The sequence below is a fragment of the Silurus meridionalis genome, chromosome 7, assembly GCF_014805685.1.
Source record: "Silurus meridionalis isolate SWU-2019-XX chromosome 7, ASM1480568v1, whole genome shotgun sequence".
Taxonomy (NCBI): Eukaryota; Metazoa; Chordata; class Actinopteri; order Siluriformes; family Siluridae; genus Silurus; species Silurus meridionalis.
In genome coordinates, this window is record NC_060890.1 from 12,762,305 (window position 1) to 12,784,625 (window position 22,321).

At 33.9% G+C, this 22,321-nt stretch overlaps 2 protein-coding genes across 5 annotated transcripts; one reads left to right on the forward strand and one right to left on the reverse strand.

Moving 5' to 3' along the window:
* Positions 1 to 20: 20 nt before the first annotated feature.
* On the reverse strand, positions 21 to 7,187 carry cd37 (CD37 molecule). Of its 4 annotated transcripts, XM_046854835.1 has the most exons (9): positions 7,087 to 7,187; positions 6,277 to 6,344; positions 5,946 to 6,003; positions 5,615 to 5,745; positions 5,369 to 5,443; positions 5,035 to 5,124; positions 4,710 to 4,880; positions 4,276 to 4,359; positions 1,738 to 1,995 (listed from the first exon to the last, which is right to left on the reverse strand). In XM_046854835.1, exons 2-9 carry the CDS (start codon positions 6,340 to 6,342, stop codon positions 1,927 to 1,929), a joined length of 744 nt encoding a protein of 247 aa, XP_046710791.1. In that variant the 5' UTR covers positions 6,343 to 6,344; positions 7,087 to 7,187; the 3' UTR covers positions 1,738 to 1,926. The 4 variants fall into 4 exon arrangements, 3 of the variants coding, with proteins under 3 accessions (XP_046710791.1, XP_046710793.1, XP_046710790.1); XR_006926578.1 differs by lacking the exon at positions 7,087 to 7,187 and adding an exon at positions 21 to 332 and having other exon boundaries at positions 481 to 1,995; positions 5,035 to 5,443; positions 6,277 to 7,080; XM_046854837.1 differs by lacking the exon at positions 6,277 to 6,344 and having other exon boundaries at positions 7,087 to 7,173.
* Positions 7,188 to 13,407: 6,220 nt separating this feature from the next.
* On the forward strand, positions 13,408 to 16,526 carry gall (galanin-like). The gene is made up of 6 exons (XM_046854487.1): positions 13,408 to 13,447; positions 14,001 to 14,084; positions 14,186 to 14,240; positions 14,353 to 14,448; positions 14,769 to 14,834; positions 14,939 to 16,526. The coding sequence occupies exons 2-6, from the start codon at positions 14,001 to 14,003 to the stop codon at positions 14,995 to 14,997; spliced, it is 360 nt and encodes a 119-aa protein (XP_046710443.1). The 5' UTR covers positions 13,408 to 13,447; the 3' UTR covers positions 14,998 to 16,526.
* The last annotated feature ends 5,795 nt before the right edge of the window (positions 16,527 to 22,321 follow it).

Consider the following 22,321-nt stretch of genomic DNA (forward strand, 5'->3'; position numbering starts at 1 on the left):
TTCTGAGTTAAGGTGCTAAAACATAGCACACAAGAGCAAGACAAAATTCTTTTTTGAACATGCACATTGTTTTTATTTTTTATTCATGTATGTACATTGACATTGATTTACCAAAGCCCTCTCAAATATTTCTTTCATAATTTTCTTATTAGAAATCACAGTGTATATTGCTAAAGAAATTACAGGAATCACGTTCTAATTTATTTTAATAGATTATATTAAGTCATAACAGGTTCAGTTGCAGAAGTCTGTATCACAGCACTCTTTCCTCACCAGATAAGGCACATCCTGCTCACATTCCATAGTGCTAGCACATCGACGCACTTCACCATCTAAAACAAGTAACATGTAAAACAGATAAAAAAAAATCCAAAGACTTGTTTAAAATTACGAAAGTTTTTTATGATTTTTATTTAGAGACTGAACATTTGATAGGAAATTAATTTAAATATAACGAATATGTTAACTGTTTAAACATACATGCTGCTCCATCCATTATGAGCCTCATGCAATGTGTGAGATTGATACTGCATTCTCTCTCCTCAATTTCTTCACAGTAAGGCTGGTTTTTCTTAATGTTTAGGCAGTGGTTACACCTCAGACCCTGAGCAACTGATATGATGACAGTGTTAACATTTCTTTTTAAAAACAACTGTTTCAGTTTCAAATGATTTAATAAATATACATTTCATATGGAAATTAAACATAGTTCATGTCAATTATTATTAGCTTGAAGCTTTTTATATTTATTTGTATATCACAGCCAAAAAAGAAAAGAGTGATAGTTATGAAAATAAATAAAATATATAAACTCACCAGAGAAAACAGCAACAAACACAATCAGGACAAACACTCGAGGACCCATTATTCAGTTGTAAGAATGACTGAGTAAATGATGAATGCTGGCCAAAGATCTAAATAATTATAATCATTTATTTCATTATTAACATTTTTAAAGTTCTTTGATAAATATAAGCATGCTTGAGATATTAAAACCAAATCTCTGAATATGATATTTGGAGTAAGATATATCTAACCTATTCAGTCTAGTTTGTACCAAAAAAAGCAAGTGTATGAGTTATTTTGACCAGACCTGTATATATACAACATCTGATAACTGAGCTAAGAACAGCTCCCATGTTGGTGGCCTACCCACGAGTATCACATATCCTCTCAGGCCTTCCTCAGGTTCATGCAGTGCTCATGACTGAAATTAACACATTGAATTACACACACTGAAATGACGTATAAATGACTACTTCAGGGAAAAAGAAACTTGCTCTTGTAGAATGTTCTGATTATTGTTTGTGTATTATGCTTTGGTATATCTAAGTTCATACTGTCCATATAGAAATTTCCCACTTGCCGATTTCACTCAACTTTAACTTAAACCGAAATTGAACAATAAACCATGTATAAAACATTTTATAATATCAAAATGATAAAAGGTCAACCAAATAATCATGAATAAGTCTTTAAAAGAACAGAACTGGCCACATCCCTACAGGATTGAGGTCATCTATTGTGTATGTGCTACAATAGAGAGTCATTATGGTCAAATACACAAAGATGCTTCTTTTTTTTCCTCCTTACTGAAAGACAGGAAGATAAAAAATACATGCAACAGATACTTCTATAAAACCTTTAGTCCTAAAGAATTGTAAGGGTTGGGTCAAATACGGGAACATTTTCAAAAATAACATCAGACAAAAAACTAAACAAAAAACAACATACGGGTTCTTTTACTTTTTTACGTTTATTATTTATTAACATAAAAAATTACACATATGAGAATTATAAGGATTATGCCACTGCTGGTATTTACAGAAATCAATACTGATGAGTTACAAAATGAACAGAAAGCTTGTATAATACAGAAAGCTTGTAGCCGATGTTTTTCCTGTGTTCCGCTCTGGTTTAATAATATTACTTATGCATGGAGAAATTCATGGACTCCTGTTTATACAGACACATCGAAAGGATGATACCACATATCTGTTGAGACAGGTGTGAAAAATAATGTTAATTCTCTTTTCTTAATTTTCTCTTTTTTTACTTCAAATAGAAAAATTCAGTTTTTAATAGTAAGACAGTAAACTGTAGTATAACCCTAATTGGGACACTGTGTAAAATATTAATGAAAACAGAATACAATGATTCGCAAATCTCATAAACCTATATTTTATTTACAATAGAACACAGAAAATGAATTGAATTTGGTGTCTGCAACACGTCTCAAAAAAGTTGGGACAGAGCAACAACAGTCTGGAAAATGCAAGTGTTATTAAACAGTTGGAGAAACATCTATTTATAACATCTAAAATAATGTTCCTCAACCTAAAATTACAAAACTGTTGATTATCTCATCGTTTACAGTACATAATATCAAAAGTTTAAAAGAATCTAGAAATCTTTGTGCACAAGGGACAAGGGCAAAAATCAATATTGGATGTATTTGATCTTCGGGCCTTTGGGCAGCGCTACATTTAAACCAGTCATAATTATGCACTGGAAATCACTACATGGGCTCATTATCACCTTCACAAATCATTGTCTATGAACACAGTTTGCCATGTCACCTCACAAATGAATGTTAAATTTATATCATGATAAGAAGAAGACATGTGTGAACATGATCCGGAAATGCTAGCATCCTCTCTGGGCCAAAGCTCATTTAGGAAAACTTTTCTGTGGTACAACAAAACAAAATGTATCTTTTTGGAAATTTTTTTTTGGAAACCATGGACACCACATTCTAAAGAGGAGAGGGGTGATCTGCCTTATCAGTGCTCACTTAAAAACGTTGCAACTCTTATAGTATGGAAGTGCATTAATGCCTTTGAAATGGGAAAGCTGCACATTTGGAAAGGCTCCATCTATTCTGAATTGTATATACAGGTTTTAGGGCAATAAATGCTTCCATCAAGAAAATTACTTTTTCTGGAAGTCCATGCACATTTAAGCAAGACAATGCTAAATGCATACTGCATTTAATTCAATAGCATGACTTTGTAGTAGATGAGTCTGGGTGCTTAACCGGCCTGCCTGCAGTCTGGACCTTTCATCATTTGAAAACACAGTGCATCATGCAATGAAAAATACAAAATGATTGAGCAACTAGAATTCTGTATCAGACACATATGGGACAACATTCCTTTCCCAAAACCGGAGCAACTGGTCTCCTCAGCTCCCTGATCTATACAGACAGTTGATGTGATGCTACACAGTGGTAAACATGGCCCTTGTCCCAACCTTTTTGAGACCTGTTGCAGCTATCACATTTAAAAGGACCTTATTTTTGTCCATATATATATAGATATATTCTCAGTTTAAACATTACAACATGTACAATATGGTTTTATGAGATTTGCTAATCATTTTTCAATCGTTTTTATTTACATTTTGCGTCCCAATTTTTTGGGGGAATTGAGTTTTTAAGTAGTAATAGTAAATAATAAGTACTTTAAACAGTGTGTAATCGAAACCACACACAATAAATTGCACATATTATTGCACATTGCACTACACACAACATATGCAGTGTACCTTGCCAATACTCCACATTGAAATCGCTATTAGGATTTGACAGAAACAGTAATGTTAAATCATGAAAGCATCCAGACATACAAATATTATTATTTACCTGAGCACTTCCCAATTAAATATTTTTCTTCAAATCATAACATCATACTGATTTCTTATTATTTACTATATGTTTATATTACTTTATATATTTAGATATATTTGACTTATTTTTCCACAAACCAAGTTCTTTTCTATCATGTTAATACTAATTAATAAGAAATCAGTATGATGGTATTGTCTGAAGAAAACACATCATAAAAACAACATATATAAATATATATATATATATATATATATATATATATATATATATATATATATATATATATATATATATATATATATATATATATACACAAACAACACTGCAAACACTCTGAGACCTGGAAAGTTGACCATGGCTGCCATATGTGTTTCTCGGGCAGCAACATCGATTTGTTCGATTAAGACAACAGAATGTGACAAGACACACCCACTGTAGACACTACAACATAAAGTGCATGAGTATAACTGCAAATACTGTACAAAAGAAAAAAAACTAAGGTGTACTAATTGTGCCATGCATTCAGCCCCTGCACAAGTACAGCTTGTTTTGTGTTATAATAATAATTTTAATATCAAGTTTGTTTGTTTTTTTAAACGTGTATGGCAAAAAAAAGAAAAAAAGACATTTTAACAGTTAACTCTTACCTCGACAAGAGCAAGAGCAAGTATCACACCAAGAACAATCAAAAGATTCTTGTTGACCCAATCTATAATAATTTTTCCGCAGTTCTAATAGGACAATAAAAGGGAAAAAAAAAACAACACAAACAGGATTAAAATAAATTAAAAAGCACTGCTGGTCACATTCATAAAGGCAGCAAATTAAGATGCAGCAATGTTTCTTGCAAGTTTGATGACTTATCATGTGACTGTAGCAACAAATTAAGTCGAGCACTGCACTTTTAAAACTAATATTATAAGGTCAAGCACATGCAGTAAACCAACTGCTAAATAATTGTACCTGCTACCATTAAATACTAGTATTTCATTTCAGAAGATTTACATTTATGTAACATCTTACTTAGCACATGTAAAAAAATAAAATCACAGAAAGTTAACATCATAACATTTTGCTGTACCTGTTCATACACCCCACATGTTGAGTTTTGACAGGGGCAAGGTATTATCTGTGTATTATTTGTGGCATTATCTGTGGCATTATCTGTGGCATTAGCTGTAGCATTTTTATAGAAACAGGAGCATGGGATATTGGTCCAGTCATATTTCCCGTTCCAGCCACAGCACTTTGCCTTGATAAAAAAAATTAATGTTATATTAATATTTTTGGTCTTAAATATATGCAAACTATTCAAGAGAAGCAAGATATGTACATTTATGACAGCACATATATACAATGAAAATGCTAGGTGGTCTGTGCTTTGTTGTGGGTGACTTGGGCATTACCTCGTGTTGAAAAAACTCTAGAGATGTAAGTAGATTTGAATTGGACTGCTTCATAATGCCAGTAACATGATTTCCCAGAAAAGTTTCAAACTGAGATTAAATGAAAATGTTTTTTCATTAAACTTTGGTTTTCATAAGTGTACAGCTGGCTTGTGTATTACTTAACATTACATATTAATGGATAATAAAGACACTATACATTTACATACTGCAAACATTTACATACTGCAAAGAAATTCATCCTTTCACCCCCACCCCCACCTCTCCAGTAACTAGACAAAGAAAAAAGTGACAGGATGTAACAGGGTGTGTGTCCTTTCCATGCTTGACTTACCACACTTCTCTGTGTGAAAAGCAAAACCGTACCAATTGTCTGTGCAGCCAGAAGCATGGTGAGCAGGATAAAGTACTGCAGAAAAACCCAAGCTATTTATGCACTAAATATTTGTTAAACAAAGCAGAATAGCACTGTATTGATTCAAAGTGACATCTGTATTATCCTTCAAGGAGGTTGGACTGAGATATAATTTCAATATATAAACAAGATGGACATTTTCAAACAACGAATTAATAAACTCACAATTGCCAGCATGCATTTGACCTCCTTCAGAGCACCAAGACTCCCAAAGAAGCCCAATAAGAAGGTGACAGAGCCACTGATTACCAGCAGATAGGACAAGTGTGACAGGGGTAGGTAGGAAGGGATGGGTACTGTGAAATGCATGTGGAGAAGGCAGGCACATTACATTTTTATGGCATCTGAGATAATGTTAATCTTATTATAGTAAATTACATTTTAATATTTTTTTTCTTTGACAATAGATATGGAAAGCTTGGAATGTATTTAACTAGCAAATGATCCCATTATTACTTATTTTTATAGTATGGAAAGCTAGAAGGTTAATACTCACTTGGAAAATCTGAACATATTATCCAGATTCCCAAGCCCAAGAGGGACAGTCCCAAGAACTATAAGTGAAATTACAAATTATATACATGTGATAACAAACATTTACACACAGTTACCTTTAAATAAAGATTGAAATCTTTTTTATATGTTTCTTGATATGATCATAAAAATTATTATAAATTATTATAAATTATACACTTAACATGTAAAACATACCATAGTTAATTTTTATTGTTACATTTCAGATATGGTGTCTGTTTAAAGTGTTTAACTATATTATAAAGATAATTTGTAAATATATATATATATATATATACATATATAAAACTTACAAAAAAAATTAGGTTGAAAAGAAACAGGAAGTACTTGGTGACACTAAGGCAGCACTCAGATGCCATATCTGCATGGAAATAGTCACTTGTCAGTAATGAAACAAAACATCTGTTAATTTCCCAAATCCAAATAAAACAAAAATCAATTAGCCAAAATCAATTAGTTTGTGAACATGGTTTAAGAGAAACTAGTTTTAAAATGTGTAAACAGTTTGGCTTAAAATAACAGGATGTTGGGTTCTTCATTGAGTCATTCTGATGATATGGTCTAGAGATTTTGTAAAATGTTCTTAATTTATTTGCATGTTACTGTGTATGGCTGATGGGTTTCATGCCAAAGCAGTGCAAAACAGCTCACACCCATGCTTTGCCTGACCTGTTCTCAAATTACTGTAACTAGATGAAGGAAACAGATCCTATCATCTTTCACAGTAAGACTTTTAACTATTCATGCACTGGCAAAGACGTGGGTAGACAACATTAACGTCACTTTAGCATGATAAACATACAAAACAACTGCACACATTGATATTTCAACATATGAATAAATATAATAGTCTCACTCTTTCTTTCTTTCTTTCTTTCTTTCTTTCTTTCTTTCTTTCTCTCTCTCTCTCTCTCTCTCTCTCTCTCTCTCTCTCGCTCTCTCTCTTAAACAAAATAAATAGAAAATCAACCTGATAAATATAAATTCATTAAAATGATCAGATTATCAGTCAGATCGTATCCATATACTAATAGAGGTTTGGGACATTGATTGATATCACTAGTTACAGCACTTAAAGTAGGTAATAAATAACTATGACTTACCTCATGCATATATATTTTCCCCAGTCAAAAAGATAACACAGTGTCAGAGTGAAATATGACAACCTTGTATCAGACCATGTAGAAGATGCTTTGCATACACTGCTACACTGTAGAGTGACTTCCAGCATTGCATGCAAAGCACCTGTGCTGTGACTGGTTTGTGAACACTCAGTTTCATAAATAAAACATAACCCTCTGCCATTTTCAAAGAAGGAACTGAAAGCTGGATGTTTGATGAATATGTGTAATATGTTTTTAACATGGCACTTTATGGTAACTGGGTCCATCATCTTTATACAAAATAATGTTTATCTACATTGTTTTAAAACAAATATAAGGGCGTTAACTATCTAACATTAACTATAACTACTAATGAGTGTTTGACTGACATTTAATTAGTACATTACACTACATAAACTATTATTGACTATAAGCACAATAAAGTGTGTGTGTGTGTGTGTGTGTGTGTGTGTGTGTGTGTGTGTGTATATATATATATATATATATATATATATATATATATATATATATATATATATATATATATATATATAGTACAGACCAAAAGTTTGGACACACCTTCTCATTCAAAGAGTTTTCTTTATTTTCATGACTATGAAAATTGTAGAGTCACACTGAAGGCATCAAGGGCTATTTGACCAAGAAGGAGAGTGATGGGGTGCTGCGCAGATGACCCGGCCTCCACAGCCACCGGACCTGAACCCGATCGAGATGGTTTAGGGGTGAGCTGGACCGCAGAGTGAAGGCAAAAGGGCCAACAAGTGCCAGGCATCTCTCAGGGAACTCCTTCAAGACTGTTGGAAGACCATTTCAGGTGACTACCTCTTGAAGCTCATCAAGAGAATGCCAAGAGTGTGCAAAGCAGTAATCAAAGCAAAAGGTGGCTACTTTGAAGAACTACTGTGAAAAAGTGTTTCTTATTTTTTTTTTTTTTTTTTTTGTCACACTTCAATGTTTCAGATCATCAAACTATTTTAAATATTAGTAAAAGATAACACAAAACACAAGTGAACACAACATGCAGTTTTTAAATGAAGGTTTTTATTATTGAGGGAAAACAATCTAAAACTACATGGCTGTGGGAGAGCGTATGGTACGGGTAAAGGAATGCTACAACAGGACAGGTTCGGAATCAACAAAATCTTTTTATTTTTACGTTCACTCGGTGCTCAGTGCCTCAGTCAGCCGTTCTCTGGCACACACACACACCCACACACATCCTCACGCTCCTTCTTAAATGCAAGAGAGAGAACACTCATTAGTCAGAATTCCCTTCAGGTGAGTCATTCCTGTGTCTACCTGCTCCCGGCCTCGCCCTCCATTCACAAACCGGCGCTTGGCCCCGCCCCCGCTGCCGCAATGGCCCTGTGTAAAAAAGTGTTTGCCCCCCTGTTAAAACTGTGGTTTATCACACCTGAGTTTAATTTCTCTTGCCACACCCAGGCCTGATTACTGCCACACCTGTTCACAATCAAGAAATCTCTTAAATAGGACCTGCCTGACAAAGTGAAGTAAACCAAAAGATCCTCAAAAGCTAGATATCATGCCGAGAGCCAAAGAAATTCAGAAACAATTGAGAAAGAAAGTAACTGAGATTTATCAGTCTGGAAAAGGGTATAAAGTTATTTCTAAAGCTTTGGAACTCCAACGAACCACAGTAAGATCCATAATTCACAAATGGCAAACACATGGAACAGTGGAGAACCTTCCCAGGAGTGGCCGGCCGACCGAAATTACCCTAAGAGCACAGCGACAACTCATCCAAGAGGTCACAAAAGACCCCACAACAACATCCATAGAACTGCAGGCCTCACTTGCCTCAGTTAAGGTCAGTGTTCATGATTCCACCATAAGTAGGAGACTGCGCAAAAATGGTCTGCAAGGCAAAGTTCAAAGATGAAAACCGCTGCTGAGCAAAAAGAACATAAAGGCTCATCTCAGTTTTGCCAGAAAACATTTTGATGATCCCCAAGACTTTTGGGAAAATACTCTGTGGACCGACGAGACAAAAGTTTAACTTTTTGGAAGGTGTGTGTCCCATTAGGTCTGGCGTAAAAGTAACACCACATTTCAGAAAAAGAACAGTAAAATATAGTGGTAGTGTGATGGTCTGGGGCTGTTTTGCTGCTTCAGGAAATGGAAAACTTGCTGTAATAAATGGAACCATGAATTCTGCTGTTTACCAAAAAATTCCGAAGGAGAATGTCCGGCCATCTGTTTGTGACCTCAAGCTGAAGCGAAAACACACCAGCAAGTCCACCTCTGAATTTCTGAAGAAAACCAAAATAAAGACTTTGAAGTACCCTAGTCAAAGTCCTGACCTGAATCCTATTAAGATGCTGTGGCATGACCTTAAAAAGGTGGTTCATGCTCGAAAACCCGCCAATATGCCTGAATTACAACATATTTGCATAGATGAGTGGACCAAAATTCCTCCACAGTGCGGAAACAGACTCTTTGCAAGTTATCACAAACGTTCGATTGCAGTTATTGCTGCTAAGGGTGTCCCAACCAGGTATTAGGTTTAGGGTTCAAACACTTTTTCACACAGGGCCATGTAGTTTTGGATTTTGTTTTCCCTTAATAATAAAAACCTTTATTTAAAAACTGCATGTTGTGTTCACTTGTGTTATCTTTTATATTTATATAAATATTTAAATTAGTCTGATGATCTGAAACATTAGTTTGACAACCAACCACCACTATATATATATATTTATATATAGGAATTGTCATGAATTCTACTTGAAGTCATGTGCCCAGTGTTACAAATATCATCTGTGTGTCTGGCCACTGGCTCACCTAATATAATCACAAGTGTGTGGGTGTAAGCATGTGAGACATGTTGAAAGGAATTGGTAGCTCTGTGGTTAAAAAGTTGTACTTTTAATTGGAAGGTTGTGAGTTCAAATCCCAGCACCACCAAGCTCCTGCTTTTAGACCCTCGAGTAAGGCTCTTATCCATCGACTGCTCATATGTATAAATGAGATAACTGTAAGGTAATCTGGATAAGTGCATCTACCAAATCGTGTAAATGTAGGTTGCATGCGTGATGCTGATTTACAAGGTCATTCATTCATCCTCGCCAACTGCAAAGCTAAGTACACCCCTCACATTTCAGTAACCCTCTTCAGTAACCCGTTATTGTCTAAATAACTGGCAACAAAAGTGAATACATGTCAAAACTGTCAAAACATTTTGTTGTCACATTACATGTTGGAATTCATGTTTCCCCACAGTGAATTGCTACCACCACCATGTTTAACTGTAGTCAAGACAGTTTTCTTGGTACTCCTCATCTAATAACTTATGCTCTTAGACAGATTGTCTTCAGCAAACTGTTTGTGGGTTTCTTGTGAACCAGCTTCAGAAGAGGCTTCCTTTTGGGACGGCGGCTATGCAAACCGACTTGTTGGAGTGTGCGGCATATGGTCTGAGCACTGACGAATCAGACCTTTCACTTTTGTGACCTCTAAAGCAACACTGGCAGCACTCATGTGTCTATTTTTTGAAGGCAGTTTCTGCACCTGACGCTCAGCATGAGGACTCAACTTCTTTAATCGACCCCTGCGAGTCCTGTTCTGAGTGGAACGCGTCTTAAAAAACCTCTGTATGACCCTGGCCAGTGCACTGTAACTCAGTTTTAGGGTGTTACAGGCCTTATTATAGTCTATGCCATCTTTGTGGACAGCAAAAATTCTATTCTCAAAACCTCAAAGAGTTATTTGGCATGATGTGCCATGTTGAACATCCAGCAGTCAGTTTGAGAATTGTACTCAATTTTTAACTGCTCTAATACAAGATACACAAATTTGTATGATCCTGTCAAGCTGACAAATCCATGAACATGAAGAATAGGACATGTGACTTTGCATTTTTAAATGATGTACAACTGGTCTCACATAGGGTGCACTCACTTTTGTGGCCAGTTATTTAGACAATAATTTCTGTATGTTGAGGACATGTAAATATGTACTGCTATCCAAGCTGCACATTGACTACTCTAAAATATATTGTGAAATGTGAGGGGTGTACTCACTGTACCTCTTCTTCCTACCACTAACATCTGTTCTATATTTTTACATTTACAAGGCCTGTGTTACAGTGTAATTTCACTAGAGACAGGTAGAAGAGCATGTCTGTGTCTAATAGACCTGCATAAAGTAGAGCTTTTAGACTGTGGGAATTAAATAAACCCACTCCTTGTCTGGGCTGATTTCACTGTCCTCGACTCACATCTAAGACCAACTTTTTAATATTTATCTTGAATTGACACTTGTTGGTTATGAAAATATTTATGTATATTATAAAATTCACTGTAGCTACTTATTTAAAACATCTGAAGGCAGCTGTCAGAAATAAACAAAACAGTTAAAGCATGCTACAAAACGAGACAATTTTGAGAACTGGATAATTTTGATTTTTTACAAACTGTTAAAAAATCATCACCACTCTTTGTATTTCTCCATATATATCTCTCTATGCTTATGTATATGTACTGTATGTCTGTATTATACATCAATCCCGAATTCCTGGTTCAGGGCTCCGCTCTTTTGTAGGTACATAAAAGCATCTGCATTTTCTACACTTTAATAATTGACTGCTTTCCATTATTATTTTGAGCACAAGAACTTAGTACCCTACATAGACAGTTATAATGGTGTAATTATACCATTCCATCATAACATGTAATTGTTTCTTTGTGCTGAAGAAAGCATGGGAACCATAATTTTTTAACCATATTAATTCTAGTTATTTATACTATTTGAAAGTATGTTGTTAAAAATGGTCTGGGCCTTTGCTTTACAGATACAGATTTAGCATTAAGGCAACCATGACAAGATTTATGGAAAATGTCAGAGTGTATGCATTAAAAAAAACCTTCAGTAAACACACAAGAACATCAGTATCACACATCATCAAACATCAGTGGCACATGATGTGGAAAATTATTGTTTGTCATTAAACATCAATATCAGGCTTGCTCAAACATCCTTTAACAGTGTGGGAAAATGGCACTTGTTTTACACAATGCACATCGTCACTTGTTATTTACGGTTTATTTTAATTGTTTCAATTTTGATGTTTTGAAGTTTTACTCATGCCACTACTATTACACATGAGTCTGACAGTAACAGGAGAGCCCCCATGCTATGTTTGGTGTGACATTTATAGTAAGAGACCAGATCTTTTTCTTCTCATTTACCTGCTCTTGATTTCAGTTTGTGCTTGGCACATGATCACAATGTTCTCAGGAGCTGCAGAGATAATTATGCACCAGGTGAATCACATGTACAGTACGCAGTAAAAATACAGGTACAAATGAGAGCTTGCAATGTGAGCTTACAAAAGGTCAAAAGTGATGCTCCCATGAGAGAATAGATGATGGAAAAGGACACATGAACAGTGTGGTGAAGCCCCTTTTACGGTACTGCTAAAGCTCTGTGCCACATAATTAGTGACCGGTAATTATGTGAAGTGTTCTAGGGTCCCTTTGCTAATGGATCGTAGGGAGCAGGAGGTGCAGCAATTATACCTAGGGCAAAGTGCAGCCATTAGGGAGAGAACAGCATCATGAAATGAAATGGAATTTGTTTGCGCTGCATGAGTGTATCAGGTGGAGGTGGGAGGCTCAGTGGTGTCTAACAATTACAGTGAAGACTCATGTATTTGGAACACATTATTAAACCTTGCTTTAATTAGTTGTTGTTATACATAAGAATAGATTCACATTTATTCCCAACTATTACATTTATCCAAGAAATGTTCCTATATAGTTATCAATCTAAACATATCATATCTCTTTTTCATCTCAGAATACACTTTAATCACAGTTTTACTAAATACTTCTATTTAAAAATGATTTTCATTATTGTTTTTTAGAGCTTGTTAAGTTTTAGGTCTCTCATTTTGAATACCTCTGAGTTATGAGTTATCAAGCTCTCTCTTGTTTATTCACTCTTCCTCTATTTATCGCTCCCTTTCACTGTGTGAAAGATTAATTTTGTCACATCACTACCCCTCCACCCTCACACCCCAGTCCCTGTAATAACACCACCAATTAAGATAAATGAAATCCATACTAATCGAGTTTCATTATGATAATGTGCTACTTGTCCCAGGCTATATAAAAGACAGACATTTGCTTCCCCACACTCATACATGCAAGTGCACCATAAATACATTTTCTGATGCACAACAAAATGTATTTGCTTTAATATTAATTGAACACATAATTTAAAAGTTAACACACTGTGAGATTCACTTTCACTTCACTTGTCTTGTTTCCAGGATTCTAATTGTGACATTTTTATTGAATGCAAGTTGAGCTTTTGAAAGGTAAGCATGGTCTCTGGTGTTATTTTAATGATATATTGATACAAATGATTTTTTTTTATTTAGTTGTCGTTTAAAAGGTAAACGTGCCAGCATAATACTGCTTATTACTTTTTATTTAGTAGCTTACTGATTATTATCATTATTAATGATTTCATAGTTAATATAGACTAAGCAATAGAGAACGATATGTATGTTGTATGTTGTAAATGTAAATACTGCTGTCATTTTGGTATTTATCTGTTTTATCAAAACATCCTGAATTCTTGTTTTATTAAGAGTAAATCGGATTCTTTTTCTCTTCATTAATAGGACCTTGTATAATAACTGTAGCTTACTGTAGAAAAAAAAACCAATTAGAACTAATCATTTAAATTGATCAATACTGATACTTTACTGATTATTTATCTGATATGTATTTCAGCATATAGCAAAATACACATTCATTTAATTAAAATATTTAAAATATTACAATTCTTCATTAAAATAAAAGCTATGCGCTTTATAGTTATATGAACTTTAACTTACGAATTTACTGCTGTATTTTCTTCTGCAGATGCAGATTAGCTTTATAGTGTTTTGTGTCTCTTTGTGTATCCTGTCCCCTCAACTGTCAAGGACCCATGGGATGACCCTTAGGGTACTCTTTTTTTTTTTTCTCTTTAAAAACCTTTAGTATTATCAAATAGTACAAACACAAAGCTTTCATTACTTTGTGCTCAAATGTATCTACATTTTCAGGGTTTAGAGAAAAGGGGATGGACACTGAATAGTGCTGGATATCTCCTTGGACCTTGTAAGTCAATGTACAAACTGTAATGCGATTTTTAAGCAATTTTTTTGCATGTACATTTATACATTGCCTATTTGTTAACTAGCACTTAATTTGCCTAAATCATCACATCCAGATGCACACAGAACACTCACTGTACGACATGGAGCCAGTGTGGGCAAGCGGGACAGCACAGAGGAGTCGATCCTGCCAACTCATCAGCCTTCATATAGTAAGAATATTTCCTTCATGAACATTTGTATAATGCACTCATTATATATATTAGTGTGAGCAATTAAAGATTAAATATGCTTTATGTTAGAAAGCTATATTGCCTGATTACACTTTTAGAAAAAGGGCAAATGTTGTAATCCCTTTCTAAAAGGATTCTTACCTGGAAGCACTTTATGATAAGGAAATACTCAGGATACTAAAGTAAACCACAAACAGACAACAAAAAGCTTCAAGAGCATTACATTTTACCTTTTTTCCTTTTTTGCACAAAGAGTACATTTGTTTAATACCTGCATTTTAATACTGTATTTTTTTTAGGATCTGTAGCAGATGAGTCATATCTCCATGCACTCATGAAAATGTTTATGTATTTACGGATGAAAGGTAAGATTGCTTTCTTAACTATTTTGCCTAGTAAAAAGGTGTGTCTCTGCAACCTTTGAGTTTATTTATTTTTTTCATTTGTTTTTGCTTCCTCTATATTTTAGATGATGAAAACATTCAAGACTTGATCAGCGCTTCATTTACTGATGACATGACCCGATAAAAGAAACGGCTTTCAGTAACCTTTATCAACAGATAAACACTTATACTCTCCTCCTATATTTATATTAATTCTGACTTAAATAACAAAGTCTTTTGTATAACCCTAATGTTTGCAGAATAATTCACAACAGGTAATTCAATTACACTAAACATCAAAAGCAAAGCTTTCTTACTCCTTCTTTATCGAATACTCTCAAACAATTAACTCTCATTATCCATAGTCACTTGTTTTTTAGTTTAAAGGCAGTTAATGAACATGATGGGACCTTTAGCAAGGCCCTTAACTCTTAACTGCTCAGTTAAAAGTCACTATGGAAAAGGGTGTCTGCCAAATACCATAAATATAAGTGTAAGCTGTTTTCAGATTTACCTCGATAGCTCACAGGTCTCTCTGCATACAAATTATGTCAAGAAAGAAAAAATATTGGCAGAATATTAATGTAAGAAATAAACATGAAACATGAATACACCATTCATCAGTAGACCTATGCACAGCAACAGTTTGGCAGCATGAAAACTTAAAACTTAAAAAATACACAAAATTACTGTTTACACAGGGGACAGTGTGTGTAATATTAGTTTTTTTTTGCAAGAAAAAACATGAAACCAGTCTTGAATACATACAATTATCTGAAATGTGACTAAAAGTTCTGAAATGACATGCTTTGTATTCTGAGGAAATGCCTTTTCATATGTGAGGAGGCTCTGCAGGAGACACTGTTCTTATTTTAAAAAGGGGAAGCGTACATGCATGCTTGGCTAACAACGCATAAAATAATGTTTTAAACCTGGATGGCCTTCTGGTCAAATTAGCAATTGCATTTTGAAGTTCATGCCATCACTAAGACTAGAGAGTTGAGCAGAATTGTTGTAGTCAAAATACATATTAGAATAGCTATTTAAATATGATTGATTTAACTGCTCAATGATGTAAACAAAAAGTATTTGATAAATTAATTGAATTAATCTCTTGTATTGTATTCGTATTTATTGTCTTAGTGGCTCATCTTTGGTACAAAAATAAAATAAGTGAAATTAGTATTTTAAGTTACATTTATAGATCAATTTATAAACACTGCTTATGCAGAAATATATAAATACATCAGCATTAAGTAACTGGGCTCTTGATTATGCTTGCTTTCCATATTTATGTTTGGGTGAATGTTTTTATTTATTTTCTTTTTAATTTATATCTGTACAAGTGTTTATTGAATTGTGATATGGATTGGTGTGTGTACATTGTAATGTTATTGTTGCATAAAAGTGATTCCTAACTGGCCATAACTTTTTTATTTAAATGTGACAGTATTTATGGTAAAAAATAAACAGCAAAGGATTTGCTGAAGCATGCATTTAAGCAAAGGAAAAACATCAAAACTCTGCTTAGCTAATGCAGAACTAAAACTTGAGAACCCTTGTCGACGTGGATGCTCAGAGACACATTCGGCCACTTGGGGGCAGTATGTCACCAAAGTCTTACAAGACTGAAAACGAATAAAAGGTGTCGTGTAAAATATCATATAAGCTGAATAGTTTGTTTCCTTTGTAAAAAAAAAAATAAATAAATAAAAAAATAGACTCTACACACATATTTCTGTGTGCTGATTTCCCTTTGGGGCCATTGAGCAATTTTTTTCAACACATTTTTTTTTTTTTTACTAATACACCACATGTCAGACTACCTTGTTATACTAGTGTTCATATAAAACGAAGACCTTATAGATAAGCTCTCTGGCGCCCTCTATTTATAAAGGAAATTCAAGGTTCTCTGTTCTTCTGACTCGAAGATGGATGTAATCAATTCCTACAGTTCTGCATATATCAGTTGTACTGTAGATGCAGCCTTGGAGGAAGAAAAATAGTTTCAGTAAGATCAAAGCTAGATCAGATAGATAAAAGCCTAAACATCAGTTTGCCTGCCAATATATTCGATGTTTTTTTAAAAACATTTTTGTACAGGTTTGTAACTTTAACACCTCTAATTTCCTTAAAGTACTTTTAAGTGACAAATATAATGTCAGTTGTAAATGGCTGTAAAATTAAACAATACACCAATTTAAGTCTTGACAAGTAATAAAACACATAATATGTTTATTTTTACATATGTTATTAATGTTCTTTATTATCCATTATATTTATTGTATTATAATGTGCTATATTACATTACTTACTGAGCTAAATCTATATATGGAACTCTATATGCTGTGCTTTTATTATATAAATGTATAACTATATTGATGATGTTTGATCTCATTGTTTATTTTATGGAAAAAAGACAACTTGACACAGGCATTGATTTATCTGTATTGATTATGATATTGTTCTTCCAGAAATGGATCTTGTTTTAGCTTCACAGTATTAAACTGCTGTGGATTTATTGGTAAAATATAAATTATATCCTTTTTAATGTCATACCAGGATCATAAAGACAGTTATAAATCTGAACCACGTTTCAAAAACCAACAGTGTAAAAACATTAAAATCTGTTTTAAATAAGTTGCACCACTAATGACAAAATTAATTATTCATTTTGTAACTTTCTCTAATGAAATGTATTTATATGTCTGGTAAAAAAATTGCCAAATAATCCATGCTATTTATAAGAACTGGCAAATGCTCAAACTACTGTCAGTAGGCTATAGATTATTCAGCATGAATGAACAATCACTGCTGTGGCCTTAAGGAGTGAGAATGTGATGAAAAATAAAGTCTGGAGGCATAAATGGGCAGATGGACAGGGCCAGATGCTGTCCTTGTGAGGATGGCTGCCCAATACCTAGTGTGATCTGCCTCTGTCATAGGATCAGGGAGCTTCAAGCTAAACAGCTGAGCTCATCAAACTTTCTGCCATAAGGAGTTCAAATGCTAAGAAATTTCAATCCTTCATTTCATAAAAGAGGAATGGAATGACATTTCCCTCCTTTGTAAAATGCATTTTCAAAGCTTGAGCCATTATAGATTGTATATAATCTGATGTGATGAAAAAAGGTTGGCTGATAATCATGGTATATACACTTTGAGACTTCATATTTGATAGAAGATCAGAGCAAACTTAAAGAGTTTGCTAATTTGTATGTCATAGGTGACAGATGCCTGTTTTCACAGGAAAACAAACATATACACAAAGTGTATATGCACATAATCTGTACATTATTTCATGTCTAAACATTTAAAATTTAATAAAGAAAAATTAAATATATGATCAGATGCATTATCATTTGATAATGCAGGAGTGCTTGACATCAAGCAAACAAATTAAATCACCACATCCAAAAGAAGTTCTTTAATTATTTTAGAATAATCAATGCTATTTGCAAAATATGCAAGAAAATAATGATTTGATACTGATTGGATCTTAGATTGGATTTAATTTGGTTCGGTCTATTTTGATTTTGCCCTTGTTTTCTCATTTTTTTAATACTGTATTTGGGAGTTGAACACATTCAATTTAATTCACATTTTATTTGTATATCCTCTCTTAACAATGGATATTGTCAAAAAAGAAGCTTTACAGAAATCCTTTAAACGTATGTTTGCACAGAGACTTAGAGAAGGCCAGACAGATGATCTGGCACCTGTAGCCTAAAGGCTGTTAGGTAGGGCCTGGACTGATAAATACATTTGCATGCTCAGCAGGACACATAAAAGACATTTTGAAGACTTTTTGAAGACATTTAGTTTTGAGATCAAAAGGAAGACCAAAATTTCAGCGTTAATTATTTAATATTTTAATCTAAATGTGTTAAACATGGCACCTCTGGCTTGTATTAGTCTCTGCAAATATAAAGTCTGTACAGAGACTGAAATTGTAAAGAAAACCCTTTTGTGGTTCTAATTAATCCTATTAATCCTATAAAGCTGACAAAAAAGGAGGAAATTAATCAGAGCCATTGCACTAGCTTTGAGCTAAGCTAATTTCAACAATATGAAATGTCTTTAATAAGAAAGAAAATCAATGTTGGGCTAACAAGCAAACATTGAACAGGTTGGTCAATGGATCAGCAACAGCAGGTGATAGTAGTATTGTGAGAACTGTGAAGAAAACAGCAATTAGTCACATTACTAACCTCTACAAGGCAGTGGAGGAAGCATAACAATCAGAAGAATGAATCAAACTGGAATTTGCAAAGAAATATTAGATGAGCCACAAAAGTTCTGTAAACAAGATTCACCTCTACCAACGTAATAAAAATGTGAAAAAATATGATCTGCTTATGTCTGCTGCTATTGATTATTTTACTAATCGAGTATTCTAACGATTATTACATCGATTAATCAAGTAATTGGATAACAAGTACTTTTCCTTTATTAAAGAGAAACACTAAATAAGAGAAAGGTCTCTTAAAATGAACAAGTAGTTTGTTTTCCCTTTTTATTATACATTTTTATTGCTGAAAATGTATTAAAGAATATCTGTGAAAACTAAACCCATTTAGTGCATTAAATAGCCATATTACATCTAAATAAAAATACAGCTGTGTTCAAAAAGTCCCTCTGCAGTGGAAAACTATTAGTTTAATGAAACTCTAATTATTCTCACTCATATACTATTTATTAAATCTTGCATAGTATCGTGATGTGGTATTCTTGTGTCCGAAAAAGCTGCTTGAAATTTTTCACAAAATTTGGATAGAAATAAAAATCTAAAAATTAATTTAAAATTACTTTAAAAAATGGAAACAGCACCATACAGTGTTTTCTTTATGTTTTAGTTTGAAATGATCCCAAACTTTCTGGCATATTCTTTGGCCTGAATCGTCTTCTTATCCCTTACTGTTTTCTCACCGTTTCTCCATTTTCCATTCTGCAGCATCTTCTGTGTTACCTGTCCAGAGCACTCCAGAGTTTCGTGGCTGGTGCATCAGTAATAATGGTCCGTGGGAAACACAGTGCTCAGTGTTCAGTTAAATGGACTAAACGAAACATCAAGGCAAATTGATTTTTTAAATCGAACTACTCAAGTTACTCGAGGAATCGTTACAGCTCTAGATCTGCTCATGGTATGAAACATAACCATTTACTGGTTAATCAGTGGAAGCAGTGTCACTGCTCAGGCTGTGCATGACTGCTTTTGAAACATGCTCACTAGTTTTTATTGATGATTTATATCACGTCTACAGAAATCTTTTGTCTGCCGATTTACAAAGAAATCTGTCCTTCCTAATTAGAAGGAACTTCATTATGCTGAAAATGAGCCAAAATTCATTGCCAACATGACAATAAACAAACAAACATTTAGACTGATCAATTGAGTCAATCACCCAATCCATTTCCTGAGGACGATTCTAAAGAGAGAAACCAACAACAACAACAAAAACCATAAAAAAGCTCAAAATGAAGAATGCAACAGTTTGGTTATGACAGAAAGTCACTGGCATTGCAAGCAAAAAATAAAAATAAAAAAATGAATGAGAAATACGCAAACAAAATCTTCTGATTTACTTTATTTTAAGACTGTTCCTATAATTTTACTCTACCCTACAGACTGGGTGCTCTATCACCAAGATGCAAAGATGCTATGTTTTAAATTGTTTAACACATTTAAGTGGAAACATATTCCACTTTTAATCTAAAACATCCTTAATGTATAGCTAGCTAGCCAGCTAGATAGTTAGATAGATACAGGTAGTCATCAACTTTCAACCTGTGCAACCTACGACCATTTACGACCACAATCGCTAGCTGTGGCGTATGTTTTTTTTTTTTTTACCAGCTTTCGGCGTAATTTCACAGTACTGTACATATAGTCTACTCTACTCATGACCAAATCGTGTTACGAGTGTCGTACGCCGCGGCTACGCCACTAGCCGCGGTGTACGACAGTGCGTACCAGCTTCCGGCATCATTTCACAGTACTGTACATATAGCCTACTCTACTTACGACCAAATCGTGTTACGACCGATTTGTCGGCCCCAATTGTGGTCGTAAGTCGACGACTACCTGTAGATAGATAGATAGATAGATAGATAGATAGATAGATAGATAGATAGATAGATAGATAGATAGATAGATAGATAGATAGATAGATAGATAGATAGATAGATAGATAGATCTAGTACTAGTAGCATACTTAATTTATCCTCTGAGATAACTGACTCTACTCAGATTAATTATACTTGTGAGCCTGATTAAAGGCTAGGACAAAATAGATCCAAAATCCTGTTAGGAATCAACAGAGCATAACAAAATCAATGCAATTAATAAAAAGCACAATATTCTACCTATTCAGAAGAAAGCTGTCCTTCACACAGTAAACATATTTAGATCTTACAGTATCAGCATTCCAATCAATCTGTATTTACAGTATCTTAAAAACCTACATTCACCTCAAGACACAATAATAAAAAATAAAATAAATAATAGTAATAATAATAATAATAATAATTATTATTATTATTATTATTATTATTTTATTTTATTTAAAGGCACCTTTCAAAACACTCAAAGACTCTGTACACTACAGAGTGAAATCATAAAATCAAACAACCACAAAAGCTATTTAACTGTTGAAATTAATCAGAAAAATCCAGTCTGAACGGAAGAGTTTTGAGGCATGATTTAAAAGTGATCAGACAGTCACATATTGACTGTGGAAGAGAATTCCAGAGATGAGCAGCAGCTCAGCTAAATGCCTTAAACCCCATAGTGACTAAACAGACAGAAGGTACAGTAAGGAAAATAGATGTGGAAGATCTGAGAATGCGCTTTGGGGTGTAGGTATGAAGCATGTCAGAGAGGTATGAGGGTGCAAGATTATGAAGAGCTTTCAAATTAAGAAGCAGAATCTTGTAATCTTTTCGAAATGTTGACAGGAAGTCAGTGTGGATGATGAAAAATGGGGAATATATGCTGGATGGTGGAGTTTCTAGTAATTATAAGGGCAGCTGAGTTATGGAAAATTGAAGTTTAGGAGGGAGTTTGTGAAATAAACCAAACAGAACAGAGTTACAATCATTCATTTGCAAGATAATGAGAGCATGTACAAGAGTAGCTGTGGAATTGGATGTAAGAAACGGATAAAGACGGCTGATGTTCCGAAGATGGAAGTATGCAGACCGAGTAATATTGTTCACATGCTTTTCAAAAGATAGTGTACTATCAAGGAAAACACTGAAACTCTTTACCTTAGAAGATAAGGTTATTAAAGTGTTATAAATAGAAAGTGAGAAACTATTGAATTTTGACAAATTTGACTTGGTGCCAACAGGAAGAACATCTCTTTCGTCAATATTCAGCTTGAGAAAATAGCAAGATACAGATTATTGATAAAAGATTATTGATAAAAGCTTTGGCAGGCTGTTTCTTGATAGGCTATTGATTATAG